This window comes from Macrobrachium rosenbergii, chromosome 56 (genome assembly GCF_040412425.1).
Source record: "Macrobrachium rosenbergii isolate ZJJX-2024 chromosome 56, ASM4041242v1, whole genome shotgun sequence".
NCBI classification, from domain to species: Eukaryota; Metazoa; Arthropoda; class Malacostraca; order Decapoda; family Palaemonidae; genus Macrobrachium; species Macrobrachium rosenbergii.
The window spans coordinates 9,773,128-9,801,062 of record NC_089796.1 but is presented as its reverse complement, the minus strand read 5'-3'; the positions used below and the strand labels follow the sequence as shown (position 1 = coordinate 9,801,062).

The window sequence follows — 27,935 nt, the reverse complement described above, 5'->3', positions numbered from 1 at the left end:
AAGCCTGATTTAATGTATGAAGATTCACATTTAACCTAATGAACTTTTGCTTCTGGGCCTATTTATTAGTTAAAAGCTAACTCATATATAATATGCATTATCAGTGGTAGCTAATGAAACTGAGACAGGCACAGAAAGACTAGCCTAGTGTCTCTACTGAAAACACATCTTGCACTATACAAGATGTATATGAAATCAAGCTTTTAGACGAAAGTTTAATGATCGCATGATACATGAGATCAGATTATACACAAGTAAATACTGTATACATACCACAGTTCTTTTGTATGCTGTATATTTTTGAGTTTCAAAGAATGTTTTCTCTGGAAATAAATTCTGTTTGTGTATTTATGGAGCAAGCTTCAGTTCTGAAATCCGAAAGTATCCAAAAACTGAAACGATGTGTAGTGCCGCCCTCATAGTTGCTGAAGAACTAATGGTGGCTGATTCAAAGTCCCAGATCATGGGAGTTGCTGGATCATGGAGTGCTGAATTTAAGAGGTCAGACAGTGGAAATAACAGGAGGGTGCAATTTATGATAATTAATGATCCTGTGACAAGGGCCTGACACCAATCCCTATTAGAGACCATAGTAATCTTGTTCTCTACCCCAGTAAATGACGACTCCACACCTTTGAATACTGTACATAAAGAAATATAAACCCAAAAAAGAGGTGGAATCTTCACCCTCCCTTGTCAAAAATGCACCGTCAACACCAGGCATCTCCCAACCAACCAAGATGGGCAGTAGATAAGAACAGCTGGCCATGCCAAGATTCCCCACTTAACTGCCCATTTCAAAGCATCCTATACAAGCCAGCAGGAGCTCAAGATGCTCCATATATTTTCAAGCAACAGTCCAGTAAAGGACTGGACTGACCAATCATAATTTGAGAAACACAATGAGACAAGTGTGTAAAGCCATAAATTTCAGCATGTAAACCCGTACAGGCAGTCCCCGGTTACTGGCGATCCAGATTTACAGGGCTTGTCTAGCGACAAATATTGGCGATTTCGATTTTCGCTTATCGGTGTCGATACATACCTAACAGAGGCGGTGATCTGCAGTTATCGGTGCCGATAAGTGCCAAAAATCACCAACTTTCGGTCACTGGCTATTTTCGCTTATTGTTACACCGTTGGAATGGAACCCCAATCCCAATAACCGGGGACTGCCTGCATCTGTATTTTCAATTCATTCTTCTATAATCATGTGTAGAGGCCGCAAGCAATGTTAAAGAGTACGTATAAACTAGTTGCTACAGACTTTGATCAGTTCCAATGCCACTAACTGTGATCAGCTCTACCACCATATTATATTTGATTATTTTACCAACAACAACTTCTTTTCCTTAAATACCTACTGAGGCAACATCCAGTTTATCATAATACTTGTATAATATTTACTTCACACATATAATACATGGAATAAATTTCAAAAGTGCTCTGATAACTTTTACTGTTCACAATTTACTGAAAAAAAAGTAGTAGCTGTGAAGGTTTCACATTATTAAGAACACCAAAACATGAGGGCTTACTCTGAGGTAAATCTGGACAATATACACTTTTAAAAATACTGACGGATACTCAACATTAACCATAGATTGCACCTCTCACTAACAACACTGAAAAAATACTAACACATCTGACAAAAAATAAAATGTGATAATTAACAATGTCAGCTACTGAAAAAAAAATTCACAGCCAATAAACACTTTACCTGAGGTGAACTGGTTGAAAACTGGCCCAAGCCTAAATCATTGATGCCCTGAATTCTGAACTCATGTGAGGACCATGGAGATAGCACATCACCTAACTGATATTCTCTTCTTCCATTTGTAGCATCAATTAGCTGAGACGAGATGAAGTAATATTGTTATAAATTCCACAGTATTTTGTTTTCTAAGCTGGTAATATAGTCCAAGAGCTAAATATTCTAAGACATAAAATTTGTACGATTATATATTCAAAGTTATTATAAACAAGATTTTAAACTTTATTCCACAATCTTACTACAGCAAAACATTAGTTAATGAGAACTTTCCTCTTGACATGTCTATCATACACTCAATTATGAAAAATTTAATTTCTCAAAACATATTAATTACCTTGGCTGTTATATTTTCAGCAACAGTCATCCAGGCCCTGGTCCACTGTGTACGAGTCTGGATATTATAGACTGCTATTGGTTTTCCATTACTAGCCCCATCGGTCCAATGGATACGTGCTGAAGTGCTGGTGAGATCAACTGCTGTTACACCACCTAAGAGAGAAGATTTATATATTGTCCTTCAAATTGGCACTACTGTACACAGAAACCCTATATAAAGGTCAGTATTCATAAAGTATGCCAGCATATGGAGTAAACAAAATAAATATGATTTCCAGATTAAACACTAGTATGGAAAAAGATAATACAAGGAGATTAACATCAATAACCATACCAGGAGGACCAGGTGGTCCGTGAACAATAAGTGTGGTGGAAATGCTGATTTTAGCCACTGGGGTGATGGCAACACATTCGTACACTCCAGCATCAGCCAAGGTCAACTTTTTGATACGAAGATGCCCCAAACGATAGCCCTGCAAAACAAATATTTCATATTAGTATGATATCTAGATAAAAATCATTAAGCATACAAGCATAATGTGAAATTCTACTAAATTGCAAGTATCAAGTTACACTCCGTTAAGCTTCATAAAAATATAAATATATAATTGTTATATTCTATGAAGTAAATAGTCTACTACATACCTTTTCGAAAGGAGGTTCTCGTTTTGAAACATAAAAATCTGGCTGTCTCTGTTGACCAAGAAGAGTTGACTCCAAAGGATTATCCTATAAAAGAAATACCATAAAATATTACAACTAAGTAAATTAAAATACTAAAAGAATTATTTTCATGTATAGAAACAAAATAAAGTAATACTTTTAACCAAAATTCAAGTTGAAGAAAAGCCACAATAATGTACTTACAAATAATGCATTGCGTCGTCTCTGATAATCATAGTCATAACCCTGCAAAATGTCACCGAAAACTAAAACAACTGTACATTAACATAAAAAATACCGTAAGAAGCCAACAACAATTACTGCTAAGTATTACAAAAATAAAAATACATAAAATGAAATACTTATTTGCAGAAAAAATTTTCATCTTAAGTATGCAAAAATAAGCATTAAAAAATATTCCTATAATCTATATATACAAAATAATATAGCAACTACAATATACAAACCAAAATTTACATAAAGCAATAAAACAAGCTGTAGTCAATTTAAAACTTACGTAGAATCTCTAAAAAGAAATGTAATCTTGCAATATGTTAAATGACTTTCTTACTCAAGAGCACAAGGATGGGAAGATGATAGCAGTAATTTCCTACCCAATTAATCTCCATAACTGCCAGCCGATAAAAAAAACTTACTCTACAAAGAAAATACACTCACAAAATCTTAACACTTTTCAATAAATCTCAACAAAGTTATATAACAGGTTTAAGTCCTTCAATGGCTAAATTTCAAGAAGTTATTAAAAAACTAGGTATAGTGTTGACATTTTTGAACAAATCAACACATCCAAAAGTAATACTGCTTGAAAAAATGTTTCAAATGTTTACAGTCCATTTTTGACTGAGTGACAAAAATTGCAAAACTTCATCTGCTCCAAATTTTCCAGTTGGAAATTGGTATTTATCTCAGTGTCACCCTAACAAGATGCCAATGTTTTCCTTGAGTGGAAGTGAAAATAAAGTAACTTACAGTAATGAGAATTATACATGTTAGGGTCTATTTCTTATATGAAAAAGTACAGTATTACCAGCTTTCTACCCAATTTTTTTTCATGTAAATCACATAAACTTAAGACATTGAATTTCTTGGTTTACTAAAAATAGAATTTGTAGCTTAGCTTAAGGCAAATCCCTTTAAACCTTCCTGCTAATTCACTCACACCTATTGATATTCTACTGTAAGCTTCATAAAGCTCTTAGAAGCTACATGCCTGAGAATGATTTGGAAGATAAAGTTACATATGTACTACATAACTTAGAAGACATTACACTGCCAAAGCATAGGTAATTATATCTTGTATATGGACGAAATAACCAACATAGACTTTACATTTTTGGCAAGGCTCTGATATTCTATTTTTCTAAAAGGTGTCACAATGGAAAAATTACTTCTGATAAGTTTGCAGCATTCTGTACAGCATAAAAACTTTTAATATGGCCTCCTCCTAGCAATACAATGTTACACTGTAGAAAATATAATACCTCCTCCATTTAGCAATGCAATGTAGAAAGTGAAGCAGCAGCAGTCATTTTATACTGGATAAATTTACCAACATTACCATAGAAACTTCTGTCAAACAATTTGCAATCAATAAAAAAAATTGGAATCAACACAAAAAAAAAAAAGGAAAAAATGCAGCAAACTTGGCAAAATTATAAATTTAAACCTTATGAATGCAAAATAATAAATTAAATGAATACATACAGAAAATTACTTGTTCTATTTACTAGTTCTATAGAAAAATTTAAGTTTTCAGCCCAGTATTTTTACTGAAATTACTATTTAGTATAACTTAAAAACACAGAACTGATATTCTACATATATGAATTACCTATAAATATTAAAGGTAATTTCTTACCTGCTCGTAAGCAAGATGACGAAGGAAATCTGTATCATCAACTTCAATACGCAAGCCATTATGACGCCAAATATAAGAGGTATCAAGTACGCTGTCTGTATATGCCTCGCATTCCAGAGTGATGTTATCGCCCATGGAGCTTGTAATAAATTCGGGTGGACTTCGGTAAAATTCAGGCTTCCCTACAACCAAGGTGAACATAAGAATAATATACTTCCAAGGATACACTACAATTGATCTAACAGTTCTATTTATACTTAAAACAAAAAATTCATACTTTGCAAATGACTCTCAACACTTCTTAAGTAAAGTTCATCAACTAGATTGTCTGACCAGTTCTTCCAATACAGTACAGTATATAACAAATTTAATTGTCCTGTTCTCTTACATATATGACATCAATAAATAACAGAGATATATTTGATGTTAATTCAGTATAACCCAGACTACTGGAATTTTCTAATCCTAATAATGACCCTTAAAATACAGGATCCCTCTTAGATACTGACGTTAAAATTATTAACCCTCTCGCGTTTACGGGGGTTCCTACTGTATAGTGCTACCCGGTACGTGACTTATGCTGTGGAGGGAAAAGTGGGGCTCGCGTGGAAAAGTTTCTTTGTAAAAATCGTCGTCAAACTATAACTGATATACTCTTCTCTGTTTGTTTTATGATGTCAGAAAATGATTGAATTTTTTTCCTAAAGCAATCAGAAAATCTTTACAAGGCTTAGAAATAATAATAAGGCGTGATGAATGTAGAAATTTTTAAGTAAAATGCAGAGATATTTTTTTAAATAAGCATGAAAAATATAATAATTAGGTTTTCATAGAGTTTATTTTATAAATAAATTATGGAAATGTTTGAACTTCCACATGGAAGAAATTACTTGCTATAAATGTGTTTGCTAATTAGTTATTACCGATTAAAAATACTAATTTTTTATATGCAATTTTCAGATTTTCAATCTACTTATGTTGACGTTTAGATCGTAACTAAGTAAGGAATAAAGATAAAAACAATATAGGTGGCATTAGAAAGCTGAATAAATTTCCTCTATAAAACACACAAAGAAAGATATATGTATTGTTAGAATAAAATTCAGTGTTATGTTAGATTAATGACTGATCTTTTTTCACAGGCAACAAAATAGTAACTATTATTATATGGAAATGTTGATATTTTTACATTTTACTGTTCAGCATGATAAGGTGCAAGAATGGTTGTTTGAATGATATATAGTACATAAACATTAGAAGTTAGTTACAGTCAAAGATAAACAGCATAAAAATTATTCTTACGACAAAGCAACTGGTTGAACTACATGCTCAATCATGTATATATATGCTGACATTTTTCGTAAATACTTGTACAATAATGCTAGAAAAAGTGGAACTGCAATGGTAAGTTGAATAATTTTCTATATATATATATATATATAAGTATATATATATATATATATATATATATATATATATATATATATATACAGTAGTGCTTTGAAATATGATGTGATTCGACTTATTATAATTCACAATTTACTTATGGGGTTAGCAATTAATATCGATACGACAATATTTTGAAAATACGTAATTTTAAATTTCGCGGGTGACTGGCGCAGGCAACATCGTACAACCAGGCAGCGTACGGTGTATGATACGTTGGCCCGAGAGGCTGGCTGGAATAGGTACATTAATTCAATGAGCTAACCTCACTTGCTCTCGTTGTGTCAGAAGTTAAAATAGGTCAGTGTTCGTTTGCAATTTTTGTGCGTTTGTAAATACAGGTAGTGCACGAGTGACGATAATTCGTCTTACGATAATTCGAGTTTACGATGGAGTTAGCAATTAATACCGGTACAACAATATTTAGAAAATATTTTTAAATTTCGAGCGGGCACAAGCAACAGCGTACACTACAATTGCCGTAGAATCAGGCAGCAAGAAAGACCAACTTACAATAGACCAACTTCTTTTTCTCCATCTCTTTATTCCATCTTCTAGTTAAAAAAGTAAGAGAATAATAAAAGCATTGTTAGTAACCTTATACTCTTGCGAAAATGCGTACAGCCATAAACAACCGAACGAGACTTGTTTTGCTAATAACCAAATCGGATAACAACTGTTTTGCTTGTATTTCAACCATCGTACGGTTAAACAATTATCGTAGTTATATTAAAAATGACGTTAAGTACTGATATGTTTTTACACTACCCTTATCCGCTTTGGAGAAAAGATTGGCAAGGAAATATACTGCTACAGTAAAATTAAGCTGCAAGTTGTAGCTGACGCTGAGAAAAGAATGTTCAAGCTGCTAATGACTATAAATTATCGTACATTGGCAACATGGATGAAACTCGACCGCAAATAAAATTGGAAAGTATTTTAATCAAAACTACTGGACATGAAAGAACACATCTTACTGCTGTTTTCACGCCGATAAAAGATACATACGAAAAGCTCGTGGTATGATGATGAAATCAAGAGAAAAAAGCGAACAGAATCTTTATTTTTTTTATTTACACAAAACAAAGGGCCAGCCGCCAACGTCATCTACTAACGAAAAAAATGGCTAAAATAATTTCACAACGAGACATATTTAAGTTATATTTCAACATAAAAACACTTCGTATAACGAAAAATACATATGTCCCTTATAAATAAAGTATCTAGAGATTCATTTACGCTAACTAGAAGCAAGAAATGCCCTCTGAACCGAGTTAAATGCATCGAAATAAAGACCGCGTGATCGATTCCGAAACCAAAACATTTGATCGCTATGATCGGAATTTATAATGCAAAAGTAATATAAAAATATTTACGATTGGATACAGTGTAGTAAAGCATAACATTTTAAAAGGTCCATGGAAAAGATGCACATTCGCTATTTTGATGTTTGTATAATACGGCGGTGTTATGTGAAAATAGAATACAGTATAATGTAGGCTAGGCTACCGTATATGATATACGAAAGTGCAGGCCAGGCCATGTTTGTTATTCAATTTCTCTTAATACTGGCTTATCATGTCAGTCTGCATTGAACCTGCAGAATTAACTGACACTAATAATTACTATACCATATATGTATAAAGTATACTGTGTAGTGTAGGCTAGGCTACCATATATGTATAGATGGTACTGATTACCCTAGTGTAGGCTAGGCCATATTCGAGTTACGATTTTTTCAACAAACGATGGGTTTTTTGGAACCTAACCCCATCGTAAGTAGGGGAATACCTGTATATATATATATATATATCCTAAAATCAATAGGTGTTCCCAGTAAATAATTGAGCAATTGAAGCTCAAAGATGTAAGTTTTATTTTCTTCATGTAAAGTCAACTGTTCGCTAAAGATTTTTATAGAGTAAATGTTGATATTTTTACATTTTGCCATTCAGCCCGATAAAGTACAAAGAATGGCCGTTCGAATATATAATACATGCACATAGAAATTATTTACAGATGCACAAACAGGCGTAAAAAAATTATTCACGCACTTGTAAACCCTAGGCCATTGTTCTTCACTATTTTAAACCCTAGGCCATTGTTCTTCACTATTCATCTTATCAATAAACACTTGAAATATTATTCAAAATACTCAACATTCACTTGAACACTTTTATAACAATAACAAAAGCGAAAGTACTTCACAAACGCAGATAAATGACGACAAAGCAAAAAAAGTGAGAGCACTAAAAAGACGTGCTGGACTCGGTCAAAACAGGAGGTGAACTGATTGAACTGGGGGAGGACTGTGGCGCATGCGTGATACCTATCGGTTTCCTGTTTACGTTTTCTTGTTGGTCTGAGATCTGCCCACGCAATGGCACAGTCCTCGTGTTCTTCGGATAACTTTTTTTTTGTGAACTTCCCCCGAAAATAACTTACGGATGACGCGGAAATCGCGTCATTGGAGCAATTATGGCAAAAAATTTATTGACGCTGTTTCGTGTCATCGGATCACCAGAGAGTTAATAATAAGTTTCTGAATAAACTTTATGGGAAAAGAGACACTAATTTTGATATTCTAGGGCTGCATGCTCTTCACTTAAATATACCACTTAAAATGACTAATGGAGTCATATGCCCAGAATTTTCTAATTTGCAAATATTTATATGAATAGTAAAGATTTCGATTTATAGTTGTCAATTATTTATTAAAAAATAACAAACTGATGATAAATTTCCAGTATGGATGATAAAAACCAATTAACAAATTTGAACATACGGAATTTTGTACTATCAGTAAATATAAATTCAACATTTAGTTAGATCGTCTGATTAATTTTCCCAGTATATAAAATCTTTGATTTTCCTGTTTTCTCGCATTTCTTATGAGAGCCCGTACCTAACTGTTTACTATTAATAATAGTGCACTGCATGTTTATGTTTATATTTTTTATTAGTACAATGAGGGGGTTTTAGATTAACAAAATGGTAATGTCAAATATATATGTTTAGAGAAAGACGAAGGATTAGGACATTTTGTGTCATTATACTGGTACACAGTATACAAAACTTAATAATTACAGCATTTTCTACAAAATTATGTTCCAGAGTTTATCTTATGTAATATTTACTCAACTTCAGTTATATAACATTTATTTAACATAGTATGGTAAAAAAATGACTGCATGTTTACGATTTAGAAACCTGTAGTTAAAGAATTTATACTTAGAAATGTAAAACTCACACATACAGGTTCAGACAACATTAACCAAACTGCATACATTAAGATGCTATAATGTATAACATTTGCTTTTGATATATTTTTAATACTGTTATACAGATATACTTCCACCTTCATTATTTTGCCTTCTTCATTTGTAACTTTATAATGTTTTTGTTAGTATGAGTAAAAATAAGTAAAAATAAAATCTGCTGTCAGAGTGTGGGACGTTACATCTGTCAGCAAGAAACACTAAAAATCCATAAATAATAAATCTACAATGAAAAAAAAGTGCAAATCACATAGTGGAAATAAAATAAGTTAAAATAACAAAAACTTATATTTAAAAAAATATTGTCTTATTTACATTAAAATAAGAAATTGCTGCGTTTAAACAAAAACAATACACAATCTTACTTCTTCAATATAAGTTATACTGTTTCTGAAAAAAAAAAAAAAAAAAAAAATATGTACTTACGCAACACTATAAGTTTGCCTGTGCTTGAATCTTCTCCATAAACATTCTTGGCAGTACAAGTGTAATTACCTTCATCTTTCTCGAAATCAATACACAACTTGTTACATAAGAATTTTTCTCCTACCACCTAAAAATAACAAAGCACAAAAATTCTAAACAAAATTTAGAGGATAAAAATTTTAAAATGTTGGGCTCTTGTTCAACATTCTACTCTACAAAAGAAAACACTCCTAGTATTTCTATGATATAGAGTACTTAATTAGAAAACAAGAGGAAGGAATAATGTATACAGAGTACTTAATAAGAAAACAAGAGGAAGGAATAATGTAACAAAGTAAAAAGATTTATATGCACTTACCATTTCCTACAACTAATCCATCTTTCCTCCACTCAAAATTAGGTCTTGGTGCTGCTTCTGGGTTGCATACAATTGTTACATTTTTTCCCTCAGCCCCATACATTTCCACTTCCAGAGGTTTCTTACGGAACGAAGGAGCCAATTCTGTAGAAAAATATTCAGTTTTACAATTAAGCACTTTCCTAATTTCCAGAAGATTAAATATAACAAACATTTTGTGCCAAGATTGAGCTGATGAAAATATAATTTTTCCATGAGTAATCTTCAATAATCAAACATATCTTAATATTTTGTAACATGCCCTGTATATAAGTCTGATGCTTTTCTCAACTTTCCACGGGAAGCAGCAAATCATTCAACCCTTCCAATTTCTACTCGGTTTAACTACCCAGTGTAATTGCAAGTTTTCACACAGAAAACTCCCATTTACAATTTTCTGTGCATTTTTATTTGAAAAGCAAGAGACTTAATTTTAGAATAGCTCTGACAATTTTGGATATACACCTAGTAAAGCCCTGAGAATGGAAAAGTTGACCAGTACATTCAGAATGAATACTTCAAGATTAAAGTGCTTTTGCTCAAGGGGTAGTGCATACATTGCTGATGGATGTGGGCCAAATGTTGTTAACTTTATATGTTTAAATCAATATAAATCCATCAAATTTTTAATATCCAGTTAGTTTCTACAATCTGAAGTCTACAAACACTATACTAAGTATGAGAGCTCTAAATCTAGTTTTCAAAGAGTGATAAATGGTAGGCAGTGGTTACACCACTAATAATGCATGAACAATAACTTTCAACCTTTGGTTAAAATGCATATTACAGATTATGGGAAAAATTATAACTTTATAACTTGTACATAATTATTTCTATGTAATAAATACAAAAAACTCAATAAAAAACCTGTTTTCCTGAATTCTATTAATAAAAGATGGCAGTCATTAAAAAAATGGAATAAAAATTACACAGGAACTAAATGAAGAGAAAATACTATTAAAACATACACATTTAAAAACATAAATACAAATCAGCAATACAGACACCACTAAAAGAACTTAAGAAAAACTTGCTGAGAAGTCAATACTTACTGAGGACTTTAAGTTCAGCTGATGAGTAAGATGATCCCAATTGGTTAGTAGCTTTACACTGGTACATTGCTTGGTCTTCTTCAGTAACAGATTTGATTTTCAAAATACTATCCTAGAGAGGAACATATTTTTGAGTACTGGACATATTTATCAAATCTCTATTTCAGGGTTTTGTAAATTACATTTCTTTTTTATGGCATAACATTTACTGATACCAACATTTAGTATATTAAATATAATATAGAAAAGGCAAAACACAACTAGATTAGTAACAAATAAAGAATAAAGAAGACTGTCCAATGTTCACCACATCGCATAACCACAACAAGGACTATCAACAATATCATTGTGTACAGGTTTCAGAAAGCAAACACCGCCATAATAATACGTCAGAATAACATCATGTCAACACACAAGAAACTTCATCGTCAGTCCTTCATCAGCAAACGTCTTTTAGCGGTTCAGAATTTCTTAACCACTCATAGTCAACATCTGGTATTCCAAAGGCCTCACATTCCCATATGAGATCAGCATCTTTGGCGATAAACTGGTCCATAAGACGGATAGTGAAGCTAGGCTTTGCTGCATACGGGAAAAAATATCAGTTTACATTTCTGAATGTTAAAGTCAGCACCTGAAGATCTCTTCACAGAAATATTTTTTTTCAAAGGGTATCATAAAAACACTGATTTGTGATACACTATCAAAATAAACATCACTATGATATACAACAACAAACTACATGTTACCTGGTTGAATATTCACTGCTCAATCTCGTACATTTCCTGTAACTAAATATTTCATGAAACAAGGGAGATTGTCTACCTGAACCAATGATAATTTCATCTTCCTGCAATAACCAAAAACTATAACCATGAAAAATCTATGTAACTCACCTTGGATGCTGAGAGAAATGGTGTTTTCAATGGAAATCCTGTTGTTCTGAGCACGGCATACATAATCTCCCATGTCAGAGGGTTCTACTTTTGGTAAAATCAAGACCCTATTGTAGCTTGCAAAATAAGCACCTCTGGGAAGCTGGCCATCCTTTCGAGTCCAGTTGTATGATGGCACAGGGCTGGTATAGAATGGGGTTTAAAACCTTTAATTGAGTGTCAGCAAAACTTCACACAATATTTCTACGAATTATATCTAAATCAACATTACTGGATATCTGGCCTCTTAAATACCATTAAAATCTTCAAGTCTAATATACATTAAAGTTTTTTCTTGACTGCATGGGAGTGAACATAAGTTCAGTGTTCCCTATTATCTAATAGATCATATGTGGTTTGAGTTACCTGTATTAAATACATTTTTAAATAAAACTAACCCAAGTTTAGAAATTCTTCAATTTGATTTCACATTTGGGCTATGCCTGGTTGACCAGGCAGTATTGTGAATAATTCCCTAGTCAAATGTTTTCCCAGTCACCCAATCTGTAAACTATAACTTTTGATTAACATAGCCCAAAGCTTAATCGTGAGGATGTCAAATTTGCTAAGTCAAAGAGAATCACAAAAGTCCTTCCTTTCTGAGAAAAGATAAAGTTCCCAACTCAGTGAATAAAGAAAAGTAAAAACGTAGTGGTTGTTCCAATGTACAAGAAAAATTAATTCATGGTTGTTCCAACGTACAAGAAAAATTAATTCATGAAGAGTCAGAGATGATAAGCACTAAATGAAGACTGCAAAAACATTGAATTTGTGGCTTGGCATGAACAGAAAATATGCTTCAATAGGTTGTAATGTTGTGTCAGAAAGCCCTGAACCCTTATGGATCTGGTAGAATGGCAAAATCATGAGAAAAGGATAGGATCACAGATGCAGAAATTGTATTAACTTACAAACTGTTGTCAGAAGACAAAAGAGCTCGCTACATGGGTTTGAATTTTGATCTTTAAGCAAGATCAAAGCCAAAATTATGGATTGCAAGGACTAGATCTAAAAGGTATTCTAATACGAAAGGTATGAGTTACATGCATAAAGTTTTGAAAGCGATAAGTAACTTGCAAAACTTTTTTAACCTGCTGTTCAAGGATGCTGCTGCCAATTAGGACAATGCTAGAGGTAAAACAATAGCTCATCACACTTGAGTCAGCAAACTAAAAAATAACTCTGAAGCAGCATTTGCTGATAAAGTGGCAGCTGCCAGATTTCCAGCAGAATTGAAGTTGAATGAAATAGGAAAAAAATATGCATTCTAAAACAAATTTTAAATTCTGATGAAGCAGGATTACTCAGTAAGAAAATGATGAATCAAAACTACATCCAAAAAAGTGAAAAACAAGCAAAAGGGTTTAAGGCATGGAAAAATAAACACTGCTACTACTTGGTAACATTATGGGTCATTTCATCAAGCCAGGTATCCCTTATGGGTAATACTATGAGTCACTTGATCAGGCCAGGCATCATTTAGTTAGCTAAGAACCCTTTGCGTTCAAGTAAAAATTAAATCAACATGAATGGTTTATTCTAATAAAATAAATAAAACTTTCTATACCTCAATGAGTTACTTTATAAAAAAGCTCAACAATGAAAATTAATAACAGTATAATATACTGTACTGCATAACAAGATAAGCTGTTTGTCATTGTCACACCTGTTCAGGTTCCAAAATGTTAATGTTTAGTGCCGTAAATCTAAAATTCATGTAAACCTGTATAATTTGCACATTTTCAAACTATCTTGAATGCTGCATATACACATGGTTCAAGCATCCTTTTTAGCTAAATTGTAAGGGGTCGCATCACAAACTTAGAACTGCACAAAGGACTAAGATATAGTTGGCATCAAAATGTAATCAGCTTTTACCTTACACAACTCTAGGACAGAATATAGCATATATACTGTACAATATATATATTTATGTACTTGAAAGTTATGGTGAACAATAAACAATAAAGGACTCCCAATTTTATTATCAACTTTTGTTTACAGGTTAATGGCTTAAACGCATACATTGCTACATAGTTATTATTTGGAAGTAGCAGAATTTGATAAAAAATGCCTATATGTAAAACTCTTCAGTGTATGTTATAAATAATACATCTGCAATACTATTTTCATAGATTTTATTCTGTTTACAGAGGTTTGCACACTGTCAACAGGAGTCTGGTGAGAATGAAGTTGGTTGATGGAAGATTTTTTTCCCTTAAGGTGTTTAATTTGCGGTTTAGAATCAATAAAAAGAAAACCAGAAAGTAAAGCTGCACAATGAAAACTAATAAAATATACATTTATTTTACCAGCATATGAACCTGGTAAGGCAGGCAACCAGTGTTAGCTGTAAGTAACATTTTCAAGTAGCAATTTGTGATCATATGATGCTTAGTTTTGGCAAGCAAAAGAGCATATTCTTGATGTGAAGCTCTAGGTTATGTTGCATGTGACAACTGATGAATGATAAACACAACTTAAAATGGGAAAAAAGATGTTCCTTGGCCATCAGTGGTTAATTTCAAGATTTATATTACTTACCCTGTGAAAATTTTAAATGAATGGTCAATCTGTACATAGGTATGATATGAAACTGATATAATGTAATCAAAAGAACCACCAGAGCCAAGAAAAAGAATGCGTTACTGAGCTTTAAGAGAAGACATAGCATTCTATATTATATGAAAGACTTCATTAATTTGGTGGGGGTTCCGTTCCAACGGTGTGACGATAAGCGAAAATCGGAGATAACCGAAAATATAACATTTTTATAATAAAATAGTTTAAATATACTTACCAAGTAATTATATACCTATTGGTTCCCTAACCTACGGCAGCCTAAAGATTCAAAATTCGAGCGGTGGTGCTACTATCATTAGTGTGCAGATGAAAAGGTCCCACCCACTATCTGGGACTCAAAAGAACAACTTAACAGAGAGCTCAATTCGTTTCATGCTCTAATGTCCAAGCAAGGGGAGGAGGGCGGGCTCCGATCATGTAATTACTGGGTAAGTATATAAAAAACTTTATTTTATTATAAAAATGTAATTTTCATATAAGTAACTTACCAAGCAATTAGATGGCTGATTCCACATTGTTAGGAGGTGGGAAAGAGCATGGGCATATTCTACTCCAAAGTAATAAGTATAATAAATTTTAAATAGAAAGGTTGCTAACATTGAATAAATGTTTGTTGTTTCCTTACCTGTTGAGAGAGCTGCTGCAGGTAGGTACTGCCTCTGGTTGGTGCTTCTCTCAACTTGCAGTGGGCGTGGCAGTGTAGCCAAGGGTCGTCCCTACATTAGTGGGAACTTTGCAGCGGAGGAAGTACTGTATGCTGACAAAGTTTTAAAAGGATGCCCTTGCCCTGGGTGAAGACCAGAATGCAAAATAACAACACTATCACCTACACCACAGAATTAAAACCATAACCCAACCATTACAAAATAAAAAACGAAACTGATGGGTATTCCAGGTACAAAGTATCCCCAGGCTTCCCATCGACTCAAAACCTTAAGTCAAGGCGAGTGGATAGCAAAGGAACAGAGAGCTCCCTATGCTTCCTCTCCCAGCACCATGCCAGCTACTACAATTTTCAAACACGGTCTCTATGTCCTTGAGGAAGTATGAGGCGAAAATGGACTTGCATCTCCAGAACGTCAACTGTAAGATCGTAGAAAGAGACAAGTTGTGTCTAAAAACAAGGAAGTTGCAACTGCCCTAATTTCGAGAGCCTTAACCTTAACTAATGGAAAGGCTTCTTCCTGGATCTGAGAGTGGGCTTCTAATATTAACTCTCAGAAAAAAGGATATGGCATTTTTGGGGAGTGGGTGAACTGGGTTTCTTACAGAGCACCAGAGGTTGCTCGTAGGTCCTCTAATCTTTTCTGTCTTATGAAGGTAGTACCTGAGACACCTCACTGGACAGAGAAGTCTTTCTTCTTCTCCATGTCCTAAGATATCCATACTCTTGATGATGAAGGATCTAGGCCAGGGTTTAGAGGGGTCCTTGTTCTTCATGAGGAAACCAAGAGAAAGAGAGCAGACTGCGTCCCCTTGCGCAACACCTATTCTCTTGTCTTTGTCTATTGCTTGTAACTCGCTAGTACGTTTGGCAGTAGCGAGAGCCACTAAAAAGATAGTCTCCTTCGTGAGATTCCTGAGGGAAACAGAACTGAGAGGTTTGAAATGAGGACCTGAAAACCACTTCAGTACAACGTCTAAGTTCCAAGAGACGCTGGAAGAACTTTCTTTCTTAGACATATCGAAGGATTTGATCAAGTCGCTGATATCTTGATTAGAAGACAAATCCAATCCTCTGTGCTTAAAGACTGAGCTGAACATCGACCTATACCCTTTGATGGTAGAGGCCAACAGCTTCCTGATGGACTTCAGGAATATCAGAAAGTCGACTATTTGACTTATAGATGTCTCAGAAGAAGAGACGTTATAGCAGCTGCACTACCTTCTGAAGACTGCCCATTTTGATTGGTAGAGCTTTGTAGAAGATGCTCATCTGCATCTCGCAATTGCTTCTGCAGCCCGTCTCGAAAAACCTTTTGCTCTAACGAGGCACTTGACAGTCTGAGGCCTGTCAGGGACAGAGTGGACAACCCTTGGTGGAATCTGAGAAAGTGGGGTTGTCTGAGCAGAGACCGTTTTTGTGGAAGGAGTTTTGGGTAACCTACCAGGAGTCGATCAGGTCTGGAAACCATCCGTTGTTCGGCCAAAATGGAGCGACTTGGGTCATGGAGGTGTTCTGATGAGTCGACAGCTTGCTGATTACTTCCCTGATCATTCTGAAGGGAGGGAAGGCATACACATCTAAGCCTATCCAGTCCAAAAGCATAGTGTTCGCGCTCCATGCTTGAGGATCCGGGACCAGAGAGCAAAAGAGTGGAAGACTGGTTTCTCCATGTTGCAAAAAGATCCATTGTGGGCTTGCCCCATAGTTTCCACAGACTGTCGCAGACTAATGGGTCTAAGGTCCATTCGGTTGGAAGGACCTGTTTGAGGTGGCTTAATTCGTCTGCAATTACGTTCGTTCTTCCTTGAATGAACTGGGTGACAAGAGTGACTTGGTTCTCCTCCTCCCACAGAAGGAGATCTCTCACCGTCTTGTACAGTGCGAAGGAATGAGTGCCCCCATTTGCGAATTTATGAAAGTACAGTGGTGTTGTCCACATGCACTACTATCTTTTTGCCGCAAACTAGATCCGAGAAAGACTGAAGGTCCAGGTGAATTGCTCTCAGTTACTTTTACGCTGATGAGAATTCTGTTAAAATAGTCCATGTTCTGGAGACTTCTGCCGTCCAGAAGAGCCCCTCAACCTAGGCTGGAGGCATCTGAATAAAACTGAAGGTCTGGGCGCACTGGGAGAAGAGAATTCCTTCCTGAAGTCTTCTTCATGCATGACCACCACTAGAGATCCTTTATTTCTGACGAACTCAGAAGACGAAAAGAGTCTGCTGGGTTTTTCTGCACCAGTTCGCTTTGAGGAAAAACTGAAGGAGTCTCATGTGCAGTCTGCCTGATTTTACAAACTGCTCTACTGAAGCGAGATTCCCCAGAAGACTCATCCACTGCACTGCCGAGCAGGAAGGAAGAGCAAGGAACTGACTGACAGTCTGAAGGCAGTTTTTCGACTCTTTTCATCGCGACAGAAAAGCCCAAAGTCTGAGAGTTCAGTATCATCCCTAAATAGGAATCTCTGAATCGTGTCATAAGGGATTTCTTTTCATTTATGAGAATACCTAACTCTGTGTCAGGTAAAGAGTTTTTTCAAGTCCTCCGCACTTTTTCTCCAACGACGAGCCGGAGTAGTTCGATCAGCCTAGATCTAAGTTGATGTTGATCCCCAGAAGGTGAAGCCAATTCCCTAGAGGAGCAAGGATTCATGTGAAAATTTGAGGGACCGTCGACCAACCGAAGCATAGGGCCCGGAACTGTAGTACTCTGTCCTGAAAAACGAAGCGTAGAAATTTCCGTGAGTCTGGATGAACAGGGATGTGAAAATACACATTCCATATACCCAGGGTGACCATCCAGTCCTTTTTGTACCGAGGACATGACTGAGCAAACGGTCTCCATATGAAATTTCGTCTTCAAAACACATTCAAGGTGCTGATGTCCAGGACAGGCCTCCAGCCACCCCAAGGTCCTTGGAACCATGAAAAGGCGATTGTAAAAATCTTCTGAGTGGGGATCTAGCACTTTTTCCACTGCTCCTTCGTAAAGAAGGGATTCGATTTCCTGAGAGAGGGCCAAAAACTTCGTGGAACCTTTTGAATACGCTGTCAAGGTGATTGGGGATGTAACTAAAGGAGGAGTCTTTACGAAAGGAATGGAGTAGCCCTCCTTGAGAACCTTGATAACCAAAGGATCTGTTCCTCTGCGCTCCCAATCCTTCCAATAAAGTAGAAGTCTGGCTCCTACTTGGGTGTGGAGGACTACCTTCTCACTTCTTGGAGTTGGTCTTGAAGGAACCTCTTAATGGATTTCGTAGGAGGTCGCAAGTTTGATCTAGGTCTAGACTGGGTTTTAGCCTTCCCTCCATGAAAGGGCTAAGACTGTAGAGGGGAGAATGATCTTGATGTGGAAGGCACAGGCTCCCTCGGACGTCTAGTGGACTGTGCCATCAAGTCAGTGGTAGACTTATTCTGCAAGTCTGATAGAATCTCCCTCACAGTGATTTGTGGAAAGAGGTGAGACCTATCTAAAGGAGCAAAGACACCCATAGAAAAGAGGGATACAAGTTCTAAAGAGCTGTCTCTAACTGCTGTATCTAAGCACGAACGAACTCCTAGCCAATCGGAGGCAAAGTCTTCAGCTAGATCAGGACAATCTTCAATCTTCCTCGTTAGCGCCCTCATGGCCCAACTGAGGAAACTAAAACTCAAAACACCTTAAAAATATTCTTGATGTTCCAGTTCAGATGAGGAAAACATTATCTTGGCCGTAGGAAAGGCCGTTCTACGAGTCGAATCCACAAGACTGGAGAAGACCCCTTGGGAGGAGGCAGAAACTCCGAAGGAAGGAGCCTCCCAGTGACATAGAAGAGTACCTTATCTTTAACAATTTGCTGGGGGGAAAAGCAAATGTCGCTTTGCCCTGTTCTCTCTTAGCAGCCAGCAAGACATGAACTTCTTTTTGGGCCTTCTTCGAGGAGGAGGAAAGAACTAGTTTGGGTAACCTGGTACCTTCTGACAAATGCTTTTTCATGAGGAAGGTAGGAGCTGGAGGAAACGCAGAAGAGATGAGTAAGCAGAAGGGGGGGACCGTATCCTGAACAACCTCTTCCTCCTCTGAAGAGACAGGAGACAAGGATTTATCCTTGGACTCCGGAGCAGAAGAGGATTTCTTCAAAAAACCCATAAGCTAGGTCAATTGATGGTTGAGTGGGGCTAAAGAATCTTCTTGAACCGAAGAGGATGACGGATTAATAGAAGAAGGTGCACAGGTCCCAGAAGCAGAAGCTGGGCGTTCAGCTGTTAGCGTTGGAAGTTCGGGAGCTGGTGCCGGGCGCTCAAGAGTGGAAGTCTGGCGTGAGACGGTGGCCGCTCATCAGTGGAAGTCTGGTGTGAGTTGTGGGCGCCGGGTGCTCAGAAGAGGTTGGGCGCTTAGAATGCTTATAGCGCTCAGGACTCTCTCAACAAAAGAAGACGATGAGCAGGAGAATCAGGCTGGGTTTGAAAACTACAGGAAGTTGTGGGCTAGCCTCCCTGTACCTCTTGACAGCCAGGGGAGAGGTGTCGCCAAGATCTGCATGTCTCATGAGCGGGCGCAAAGAAAGAGAGTAGTGATATGGAAGCTTCTTGTATGGACTGGAAGTTTCCAAATCTGAAGAAAGCTGATGCACTAGAATGGCTTTCCAATGGTGTTTAGTCGAAGCCTGGGGCAACCGACAGGTTAGACAGAGGGGGGTGACTGCCTGTGGGCAAACCCAACCAGCCTCCCTTGGACCTCCAGTATGTCTTCTCCCCAGTGCGGGGGAGCAGGACAGTGACCATCTAGGAGCACTGGTGGGACGGACAGCCACCTCCTCAACATTCACAGCACTCTCACTTCTCAGTGTACTTTCATTACTCACATTTTTTTCCATTAGAGATCTAATGGCCGGTCCCATTTCTGTAATTGTATTAGATAACACACTAAACTTCTGATTGAACCTTGATTTGAGGCTGGCAATGGCACTAAGAGCAGAATCATGGGAACCTGGAACAGGAGTAGATGGTAACGTAGGAAGACCTAGGAGAGGAGGAGGAGGAGGAATTGGAGGAGTAGTAGTTCCATCATCCCTACATTATCCAAAGGAATAGAACCTGCATTAGCCCTATCCTCACCCCTAATGGCTGCCTTCCTCTTCCTATCTCTTTCTAATTTTTCTAGATGAGACTTAAAGGTTTTCCATTTCTTATCCCCCAAATCATGACACTCTATGCAAGTATTATCTTTACTGCACTCTTGCCCGAAACATTTAGTGCATTTTGTACGAGAATCGTATGAAAGCTTGGTTAGCCTAGTTCTACAACCCTCAGAACAGAAGTGGACACTGGATGAACTGGAAACCAACATCGTTAACTAAATTAATTCCTACAGTTAACCTGAAACAACAATTCATCATCATCAATGACAGAAAGCCACAAAGCAACAATCCTGAATACTTCACCAAGATCGGGCAAATAACTAGCCGAAAAGCGAAGAAGCAGCTGCATAAAACTTCTGATGTTGACTGGAAGCCCGCAGGAAATGAATTGAACTCTCTGCTATGTTGTTCTTTTGAGTCCCGGATAGTGGGCAGGACCTCGTCACCTACACACTGGTGATAGTAGTGCTGCCGCTGTTAAATTTTGAATTTTTGCCGCTATAGGTTAGGGAACCAATAGCCATGTAATTACTTTTGGGAAGTTACGAGATAAATAGCGATTTTCAGTTATCGACTTCGTTAGCATGTATCGGGCGTTAACAATACGCATTATCAACTTTCATAAGCAGAAATCAGTGCATATTGGCGCTGAGAATCGCTGATTTTTGTTGCTAGACAAGCGCCATAAAACCAGATCGCAGATGACTGAGCCCGCCAATAACTGGGGACTACCTGTATCAGATTTTAGTTATCAACAGTTTTCAATTGTTTTATGTCTGAAACATATCCTGAAACGATAATGCTAAAAAAAAAATATTTAGATTGGTTTATTGACAATTTTGTTCATATGACTTGTAAAAAAACATCTGTATGAATAATTCAGGATAGGATCAAGTTAGTTATACAACGTTTTGGACTGTTTTACGTGTAAACAAAGGATAGGATCAAGTAAGTTATACACCGTTTTGGAATGTTTTACGTGTAAACAAACATATCTAGAAATGTTGCTACAAAAAAATTGTTTAGATTGTTCACAGACAAGTTTGTTCTTTGCTTAAACGGCACTGTAAACGACAAATTGTAAAACACATAAAAGAGTCTATGAATAATCCTGGATAGGATCACGTTTGAATTAATAATTGTTTTGGACTATTTTATGTGTAAATAAGCATATCTTGAAATGTGCAACTTTTAATTTTACATATTAATTTTGAAAAGTGACATCATGATTTTTTCAACTGCAACACAAATGAACTTAAGAGGTTGAATTTATATATTTCCCTGCGAGAGAATTTCATAATTAGTTGTGGAATAAGTTGTAACAATTTGAAGCAAATCCCTTTAATCATAAGGTAGAAACAGTCATTTACTTTATAATGGGGCCTTATGGCGTCGATACTCCCCTTAAAGCCAATTACCCATTTGTGACTTGTGTTCCTGTACTTGTCATGCCTTGTCAAATGAAATTTGGGCTTTCATACAAAATGTGTTTCTAAGTATTGTAACATATTCTTTATAACCGGACACTATGAAGTACCTACACATTAAATACGCCTACCAAATTCTCTGAAAGAATAATACCACTTCTATTGTGCTTAATTCACTCTACTTTATAATAAAAACAAATTGTCCACCCACACTCAGCATCCTTTGAGTAGGTGGGGGCATGAAGAATCTGAGGGAAAGAATAAAACATGGCAATTTCAATGAAAATGAACATCATAATTGTGGGAACAATACTGAAAGGAGGCATACATGAGGTGCACATCGGTGAGTAGAAATGTGGACACACATCATTCAAGAGGTTAAGGTATAAGGGGGCTGACACAAAATCTATAGCTAGTAATGCAACAAAGCATAAATTCTGGTACAACATCTGTGAGATGAGCCAACGCGAGTAGGCATACTACTTGAAGATGACATGGCTCAAGATGCAATTAAGTGGAGTAAATAAATGAAAGAACAGTGAAGATTAAGATGATCATAGTAAAGAAGGTAATGGTTGAGTTTTCAGGTTACTTGCCACAATCATGAAGATGAAGAAAAGCAAGAATACTGGGAAAGGCTATCAGACACGATACCTATAGGAGAGTTAAATGTGCACAGAGGATGTTATTAGCAGATAACACTGTATCTTAAGGGAAAGAAATCATGAAGGATAAGTAAAATCATCAAATAGCTTGAAATCCCCTACAAATAAAAACACGACTCATAATTTACTTACTAGCCAAATGCAATGCACTCCAACCTCACATCTTCCCCACGAACAGGAGACTCTGGGAATGCCTTGGGGAAATTATTGGCAAACTTCAGCTGCTGGAAGTTAGCTGTGGAAATAATTGTTTAATGAAGATGTCATCCAAAAATAAATTTATCTAATTCTTTTCACAAGACATAATTCATGTATGCAACTGCAATCAACTCCTGGAAAGCTTAAAAAATACTCGATTAAATTTCCATGGCTATCTCTGAGGCAACTGTTTCCCAAACAACTCAAATCTACTTTAGATTAGATTTAAGAATACAATAAATTACAAGTATTAATGTATAAAAAATAGAATTAAGTGCACAGACAACAAAAGGAATATTTTTATTGCTTCAGCAAAATGTAAAACATGAAATTCAACAGCAATCTGGAACTTTATATATATATATTTATAAGATGATGACCTTGAAAAGTACAGTATATGTAGCCTACCCAAATTAATATCTGACATGTGATGTTATAACATCTGAGGAAAACATCCATTACACATTGCACATAAAAAGCAATTACTTACGGTGAGGAAAGACTTCTAATCTGAAGAAAGGACCATTTTTACCAATTCCTGACACTGAACTCTGAACATTGCAGCTGTAAGTACCACTATCGATGTAGTCAAGATAAGAAAAGTATAAATTGCCATCAAATGAAACCATAGTTCTTTTGTCTTCTTCCACGAAGTTAGGGAAATAACCCTTTGCCCAGTAATACCTCACATCTGCAAAACAAAAACATCTAATTATTAGACAATATAATTATCCAGGGCCTTTTCAAGTTTTTTTTGTATTTCTCCCTTATTACCATATAAAAATGACACTTAACAAATTCCAAAACCCTGCTTCAGTACACCACCAGCTTTAGATTGTTCATTACAACCCATTAATCATCAGATGCCTTATTCTGTGTACAGATGATCACAGTTGCACCACAATCCTTAAAAGACCATACCCCACCATCCAGCTGACACCCTATTGCCACTCGAAACTACATTCCTTCCAATGTGTGAATCCTTAGCAGTCTCAGCAGGACTTTCCTAGATTGCCTTTGTGCTTCTACTTTCTAACATTTCTCTTTATTCTGAAGGCCCTTATTCACTGGTAGATGATTCCTTCTTTGTTTCATATTATCAATGCTTACTTTCCCTTCAATTTTCCAGTATATAGTGTGGAAATCTCCTCACTTCCCTAGAATGGGTTACTGAGTTATAATTTTCATCTTAATTTTAGCTTTGTCTGGACTGGTCAATTTTACTCAGATGAAACTTTGCTTCAGTCTAACTTTATATTTATGTGGAACTGTGTAGTATCTGGTAGTGAATTATTATCTAGAGTAAGTGTCAACTTACTCCATGTCCTCCTCCAGGCGCTTGCACGTTTGCTGCTATGGGACTGCACCACAAAGCTGGTTTCTCTAGGGGAGCCACTTACTCCCAGACCATAGATACAGCAATCATTAAGAATTCAGAAACAATGTTTAAGGAGTTTAAATCCAACTATTGTTTACCCTACGTAGCCCCAAATGGAAGGCCGTCATCATCGTCAACACTCTTCCCTACTATCAGGCAAGGCATCTTCCTGTACCCTAATGGCCTCTGCAATTATCTCATTCTTGGTACACCTTCCCCAAAAAAGAAAATGATCCCTTAGTGACCCCCAGCAGACCAACCTTGGGCAGACTTTGGCCCTTTGCCAAGTGACAGGAATCTATCTTCATGGCCTTCATCCTCTGAAACAGTTCTGGTGGCCACCCACTCACCTTCAAATGAGATTTTATAGCTTAGCACCTGGAAGGCCTATTTCCATCCTCTGAGGGTTTGGTGTGTGGCTACAGATCAAGCTGCCCAACCCCCCTGCAATGGCATTGCTCATGTTTTTTATTCATTGTGAAAGAATACAGCAATAAAGTACAAAATATACTGACAAACAAGCAGGCAGCATAGCAGGCTACTCATCTAAGTTTTCATGGATCATTTAGGGCACATAGTCAAGAGAAGCACGTCCACACTAGCTGACAGCCAGAGAGAGTGAGTTGGGTATTCCCCCAGTCAACCCTATCTCCAGCAAGTTAATTCCCTTGTGACAAAGTTCGACTGATCCAAGTCATGCTACAGGATACTCCAATATAGAAGGTGAAGGTTTGTATTTCCATAGGAACCACTGGGTTTTAAACAAATTTCATGGATGCTCCATTAATAGTTTGAAGAGCCTTATACATTTCTTAAAAAATACCGATCGATTCTTAAATGCTTCAGACTACTGTACTATCTCTTATTTACTATGCAATTTTAAGATACATGAATATTCTTTGGTTTTACTTTACTAACCAGGAAAGTGCTGAGGTGGGTCACAATATATTGCTTTGCCCCAAAATTGGTTTCCTTGTTCATCAGATCTCTTCAGATTGAATTCAGCAACATATGCAAATGATAGCTGAACACTTTCTGATGTAACGCTGCCAAACTCACTGGTGGCACGACAATGGTACTTCCCTCGGTCTTCAACCTGTAAGCATCAACCACACCATTACTATAGACATCCTTATTAAGCAGAGAGAAGGTGTGCGCTTCTCCACAACAGTAATATCAACATGTGCATGGCTAGTTTCTTTATTCATACCTGCTTTGGATTATTTATTATTAAGGTTCCTCCAGAAACAGTAAATCGAGGGTCTTGCAGAGGATCTATACGCTTAGGTGTGAGTTTATTTTCCTCATAGGTTTCTTTATACCAGTCATACGCTGGATGAGGATATCCTTCAGCTAAGGAAGAAAATTTAGAAAAATTAGTTCCTGTAACAACTACGGTATTAATAGTAGAGTTTAACCTTATTAAAACTCTTCATTATAATGTTTCAATTTAACCCATTCAACCTACCTAAGCACATAACTGACACATAATTAATCACTTCTCGACGAGCAAGATCAAACATAGTATTCCTAGGCTGCTTGATAATAGCTGGACCACGAGGAACCTTTTCAGGATCACTGATGATCAGGCCATATTCATGACTACGTTCAATTGATTCATCATACAGATTGTTGAGGTTGGCTTGAGGTATTTCACAAACATACAAAAGAGGGTCTTCGCCATCCACCATCAATAAACCCCATTCCTTGTACTGAACTGAATACCTGCAATGAGAGATAAAAATCACTGTTATTATGCGCTAAAATTAATGGTCAGGAGTATTTTGAACATAAAGACTGTTAGTATCTGCATGAATTCCCCAATGACAAAATGGCAATACACGAGAGAGAGAGAGAGAGAGAGAGAGAGAGAGAGAGAGAGAGAGAGAGAGAGAGAGAGAGAGAGAGAGAGAGAGAGAGAGAGAGAGAGAGAATTATACAAACTTACATATATGCCAAGAACTGCTTTTTAGGACTAGATCCCTGATTGGGCAGGAAGGCCTCCATCATATCCTGATATGATGTACCATCCCCTTCATTTTCCCATATATTAGGTGTCTTCTGTATACCAGAAGTATACCAGTTCCTCAAAAGGGGATCATTTTCACGGAGGTGGCGTATCAAAAACCCGTGCTCCTCCTTGTTGGAAACACTCACTAGATCAGAACCTTCCCCATATGCCTGAAAATAAAAAAGCCATAAAAATACATTTTTTTCTCCAGGAGCTGTTTGTTCGATACGTAGCAAATTGTCAATCATTCCAGTGCATAAACAATTGTATTTTGGAGCAAATCTAAACAACTATGAATGTAGACCTTTTTCCTCTCAATACTACTTTACACAAAACCAAATTACATAAGAAACCAACAGTTCAAAAATATCATAAAATGGAATTACAAGAAGGTTAAATTTCATATTAATTTTCAGCTTCACTTGGTAAATCTTTGAAAAAGTAATCATGGAAAATTTCCACAAATGCAACAGATGTACAAAGATAAATCAATTATTAGCTTAAAAAAGATCAAAATAAGATCATAATATTATTTAATAAATGAACTTTCTGAGAGACCATCAGTGTTATTTAAGCTCATAAAAGTTGATTTAAAATTCTCATTTTCTCCACTGGTTGCACACTAATTATTTTGTATAGTTACCTGTAGTTAAACCCTTCAGTGTTTTAAGCAGTTATCAAGCATTACACAGCATAAGACTCAAGACCAAATAATTGTAAACAAAAGGTTTTGTTCATCTCTTTATATGAAAATGAACTTAACCTGTTCTAATACTGACACAAAAGTTATTTGTAGATGGGTGAACCCAGCCTATTTTTGTGAAAATGTTCACCTGTCTGTGTAAAATTGGGAAACCTAACTGATCTGTAGACACTGCGCCTATTTGTAAGAAGGGGAATCGTTCCTTTTTATTATCGTGGAAATCTAACCTTCCTGAAAGGAACATAACTAATTAACTTGTGGGCGAAGCCTCTTCATAAGCAACAGAATCTAGCTTATTTGTAAGATACTAAAACTTTGTAAACTGGGGAACCTATCCTATTTTTAATTGAGGGAACCAAACCTGTCTGACACAAGGGAACTTGACCTGTTTGTAGCTAAGTTAACAACCAGTCTGACCTATCAGGGTGAATCCAACTTCTTTGTAAGAACCTACCCTTCCTGTGAGTGAAGGACCTTAACCTATTTATAAACAAAAAGAGATGTAATACATGGTATTGAGACTCAAGTCTAAAAGTGGGGCTAAAGCCAAGAAAGTGGTATACCCAGTATGTAGCAAATTCACTACTGCTACACTATATCTTCCTCCTTCTTTAGGAGAAAAAGAACAGTACAAGCAGTTCCTGGTTATCGGTGGGAATTCCGTTCCCGATGGTGTGACGATAACCGAAAATTGCCAATACCCAGGGATTGGTGCCATTGCTAAGTGGGGATCGGCAGTTACTGGTGTCACTAGACAAGCGCCATAAAACTGGATCGTCAATAACCGGGGACTGCCTGTACATGAAAAGTAACTCACTCTCTTTTCTGGGTTGTTATGCAAGAGCTTCCAAAATTCTCACATAATTCAGATCATTAATATCTACAACCAAATGATTCAAGATTAAGATTATTAAAATGTACTGTCTAAAATCTAAACGTACTAAAATGAATATATTACCGTAAGTTCTTAATTCATGAATTAATACTAACAAATCATT

At 36.4% G+C, this 27,935-nt stretch overlaps 1 protein-coding gene across 1 annotated transcript in view; it reads right to left on the bottom strand.

The window, feature by feature from the left end:
• Cont (Contactin) overlaps positions 1 to 27,935 on the bottom strand; it is a 52,037-nt gene that overhangs the window by 14,280 nt on the left and 9,822 nt on the right. Inside the window, 18 exon segments of the mRNA XM_067100561.1 lie at positions 1,721 to 1,852; positions 2,109 to 2,263; positions 2,445 to 2,583; positions 2,756 to 2,839; positions 2,978 to 3,019; positions 4,653 to 4,834; positions 9,803 to 9,906; positions 9,908 to 9,929; positions 10,161 to 10,304; positions 11,252 to 11,407; positions 11,696 to 11,833; positions 12,148 to 12,329; positions 22,780 to 22,882; positions 23,336 to 23,536; positions 25,142 to 25,319; positions 25,434 to 25,576; positions 25,692 to 25,948; positions 26,172 to 26,404. Of these exon segments, the coding sequence (XP_066956662.1) occupies positions 1,721 to 1,852; positions 2,109 to 2,263; positions 2,445 to 2,583; positions 2,756 to 2,839; positions 2,978 to 3,019; positions 4,653 to 4,834; positions 9,803 to 9,906; positions 9,908 to 9,929; positions 10,161 to 10,304; positions 11,252 to 11,407; positions 11,696 to 11,833; positions 12,148 to 12,329; positions 22,780 to 22,882; positions 23,336 to 23,536; positions 25,142 to 25,319; positions 25,434 to 25,576; positions 25,692 to 25,948; positions 26,172 to 26,404 (2,595 nt within the window).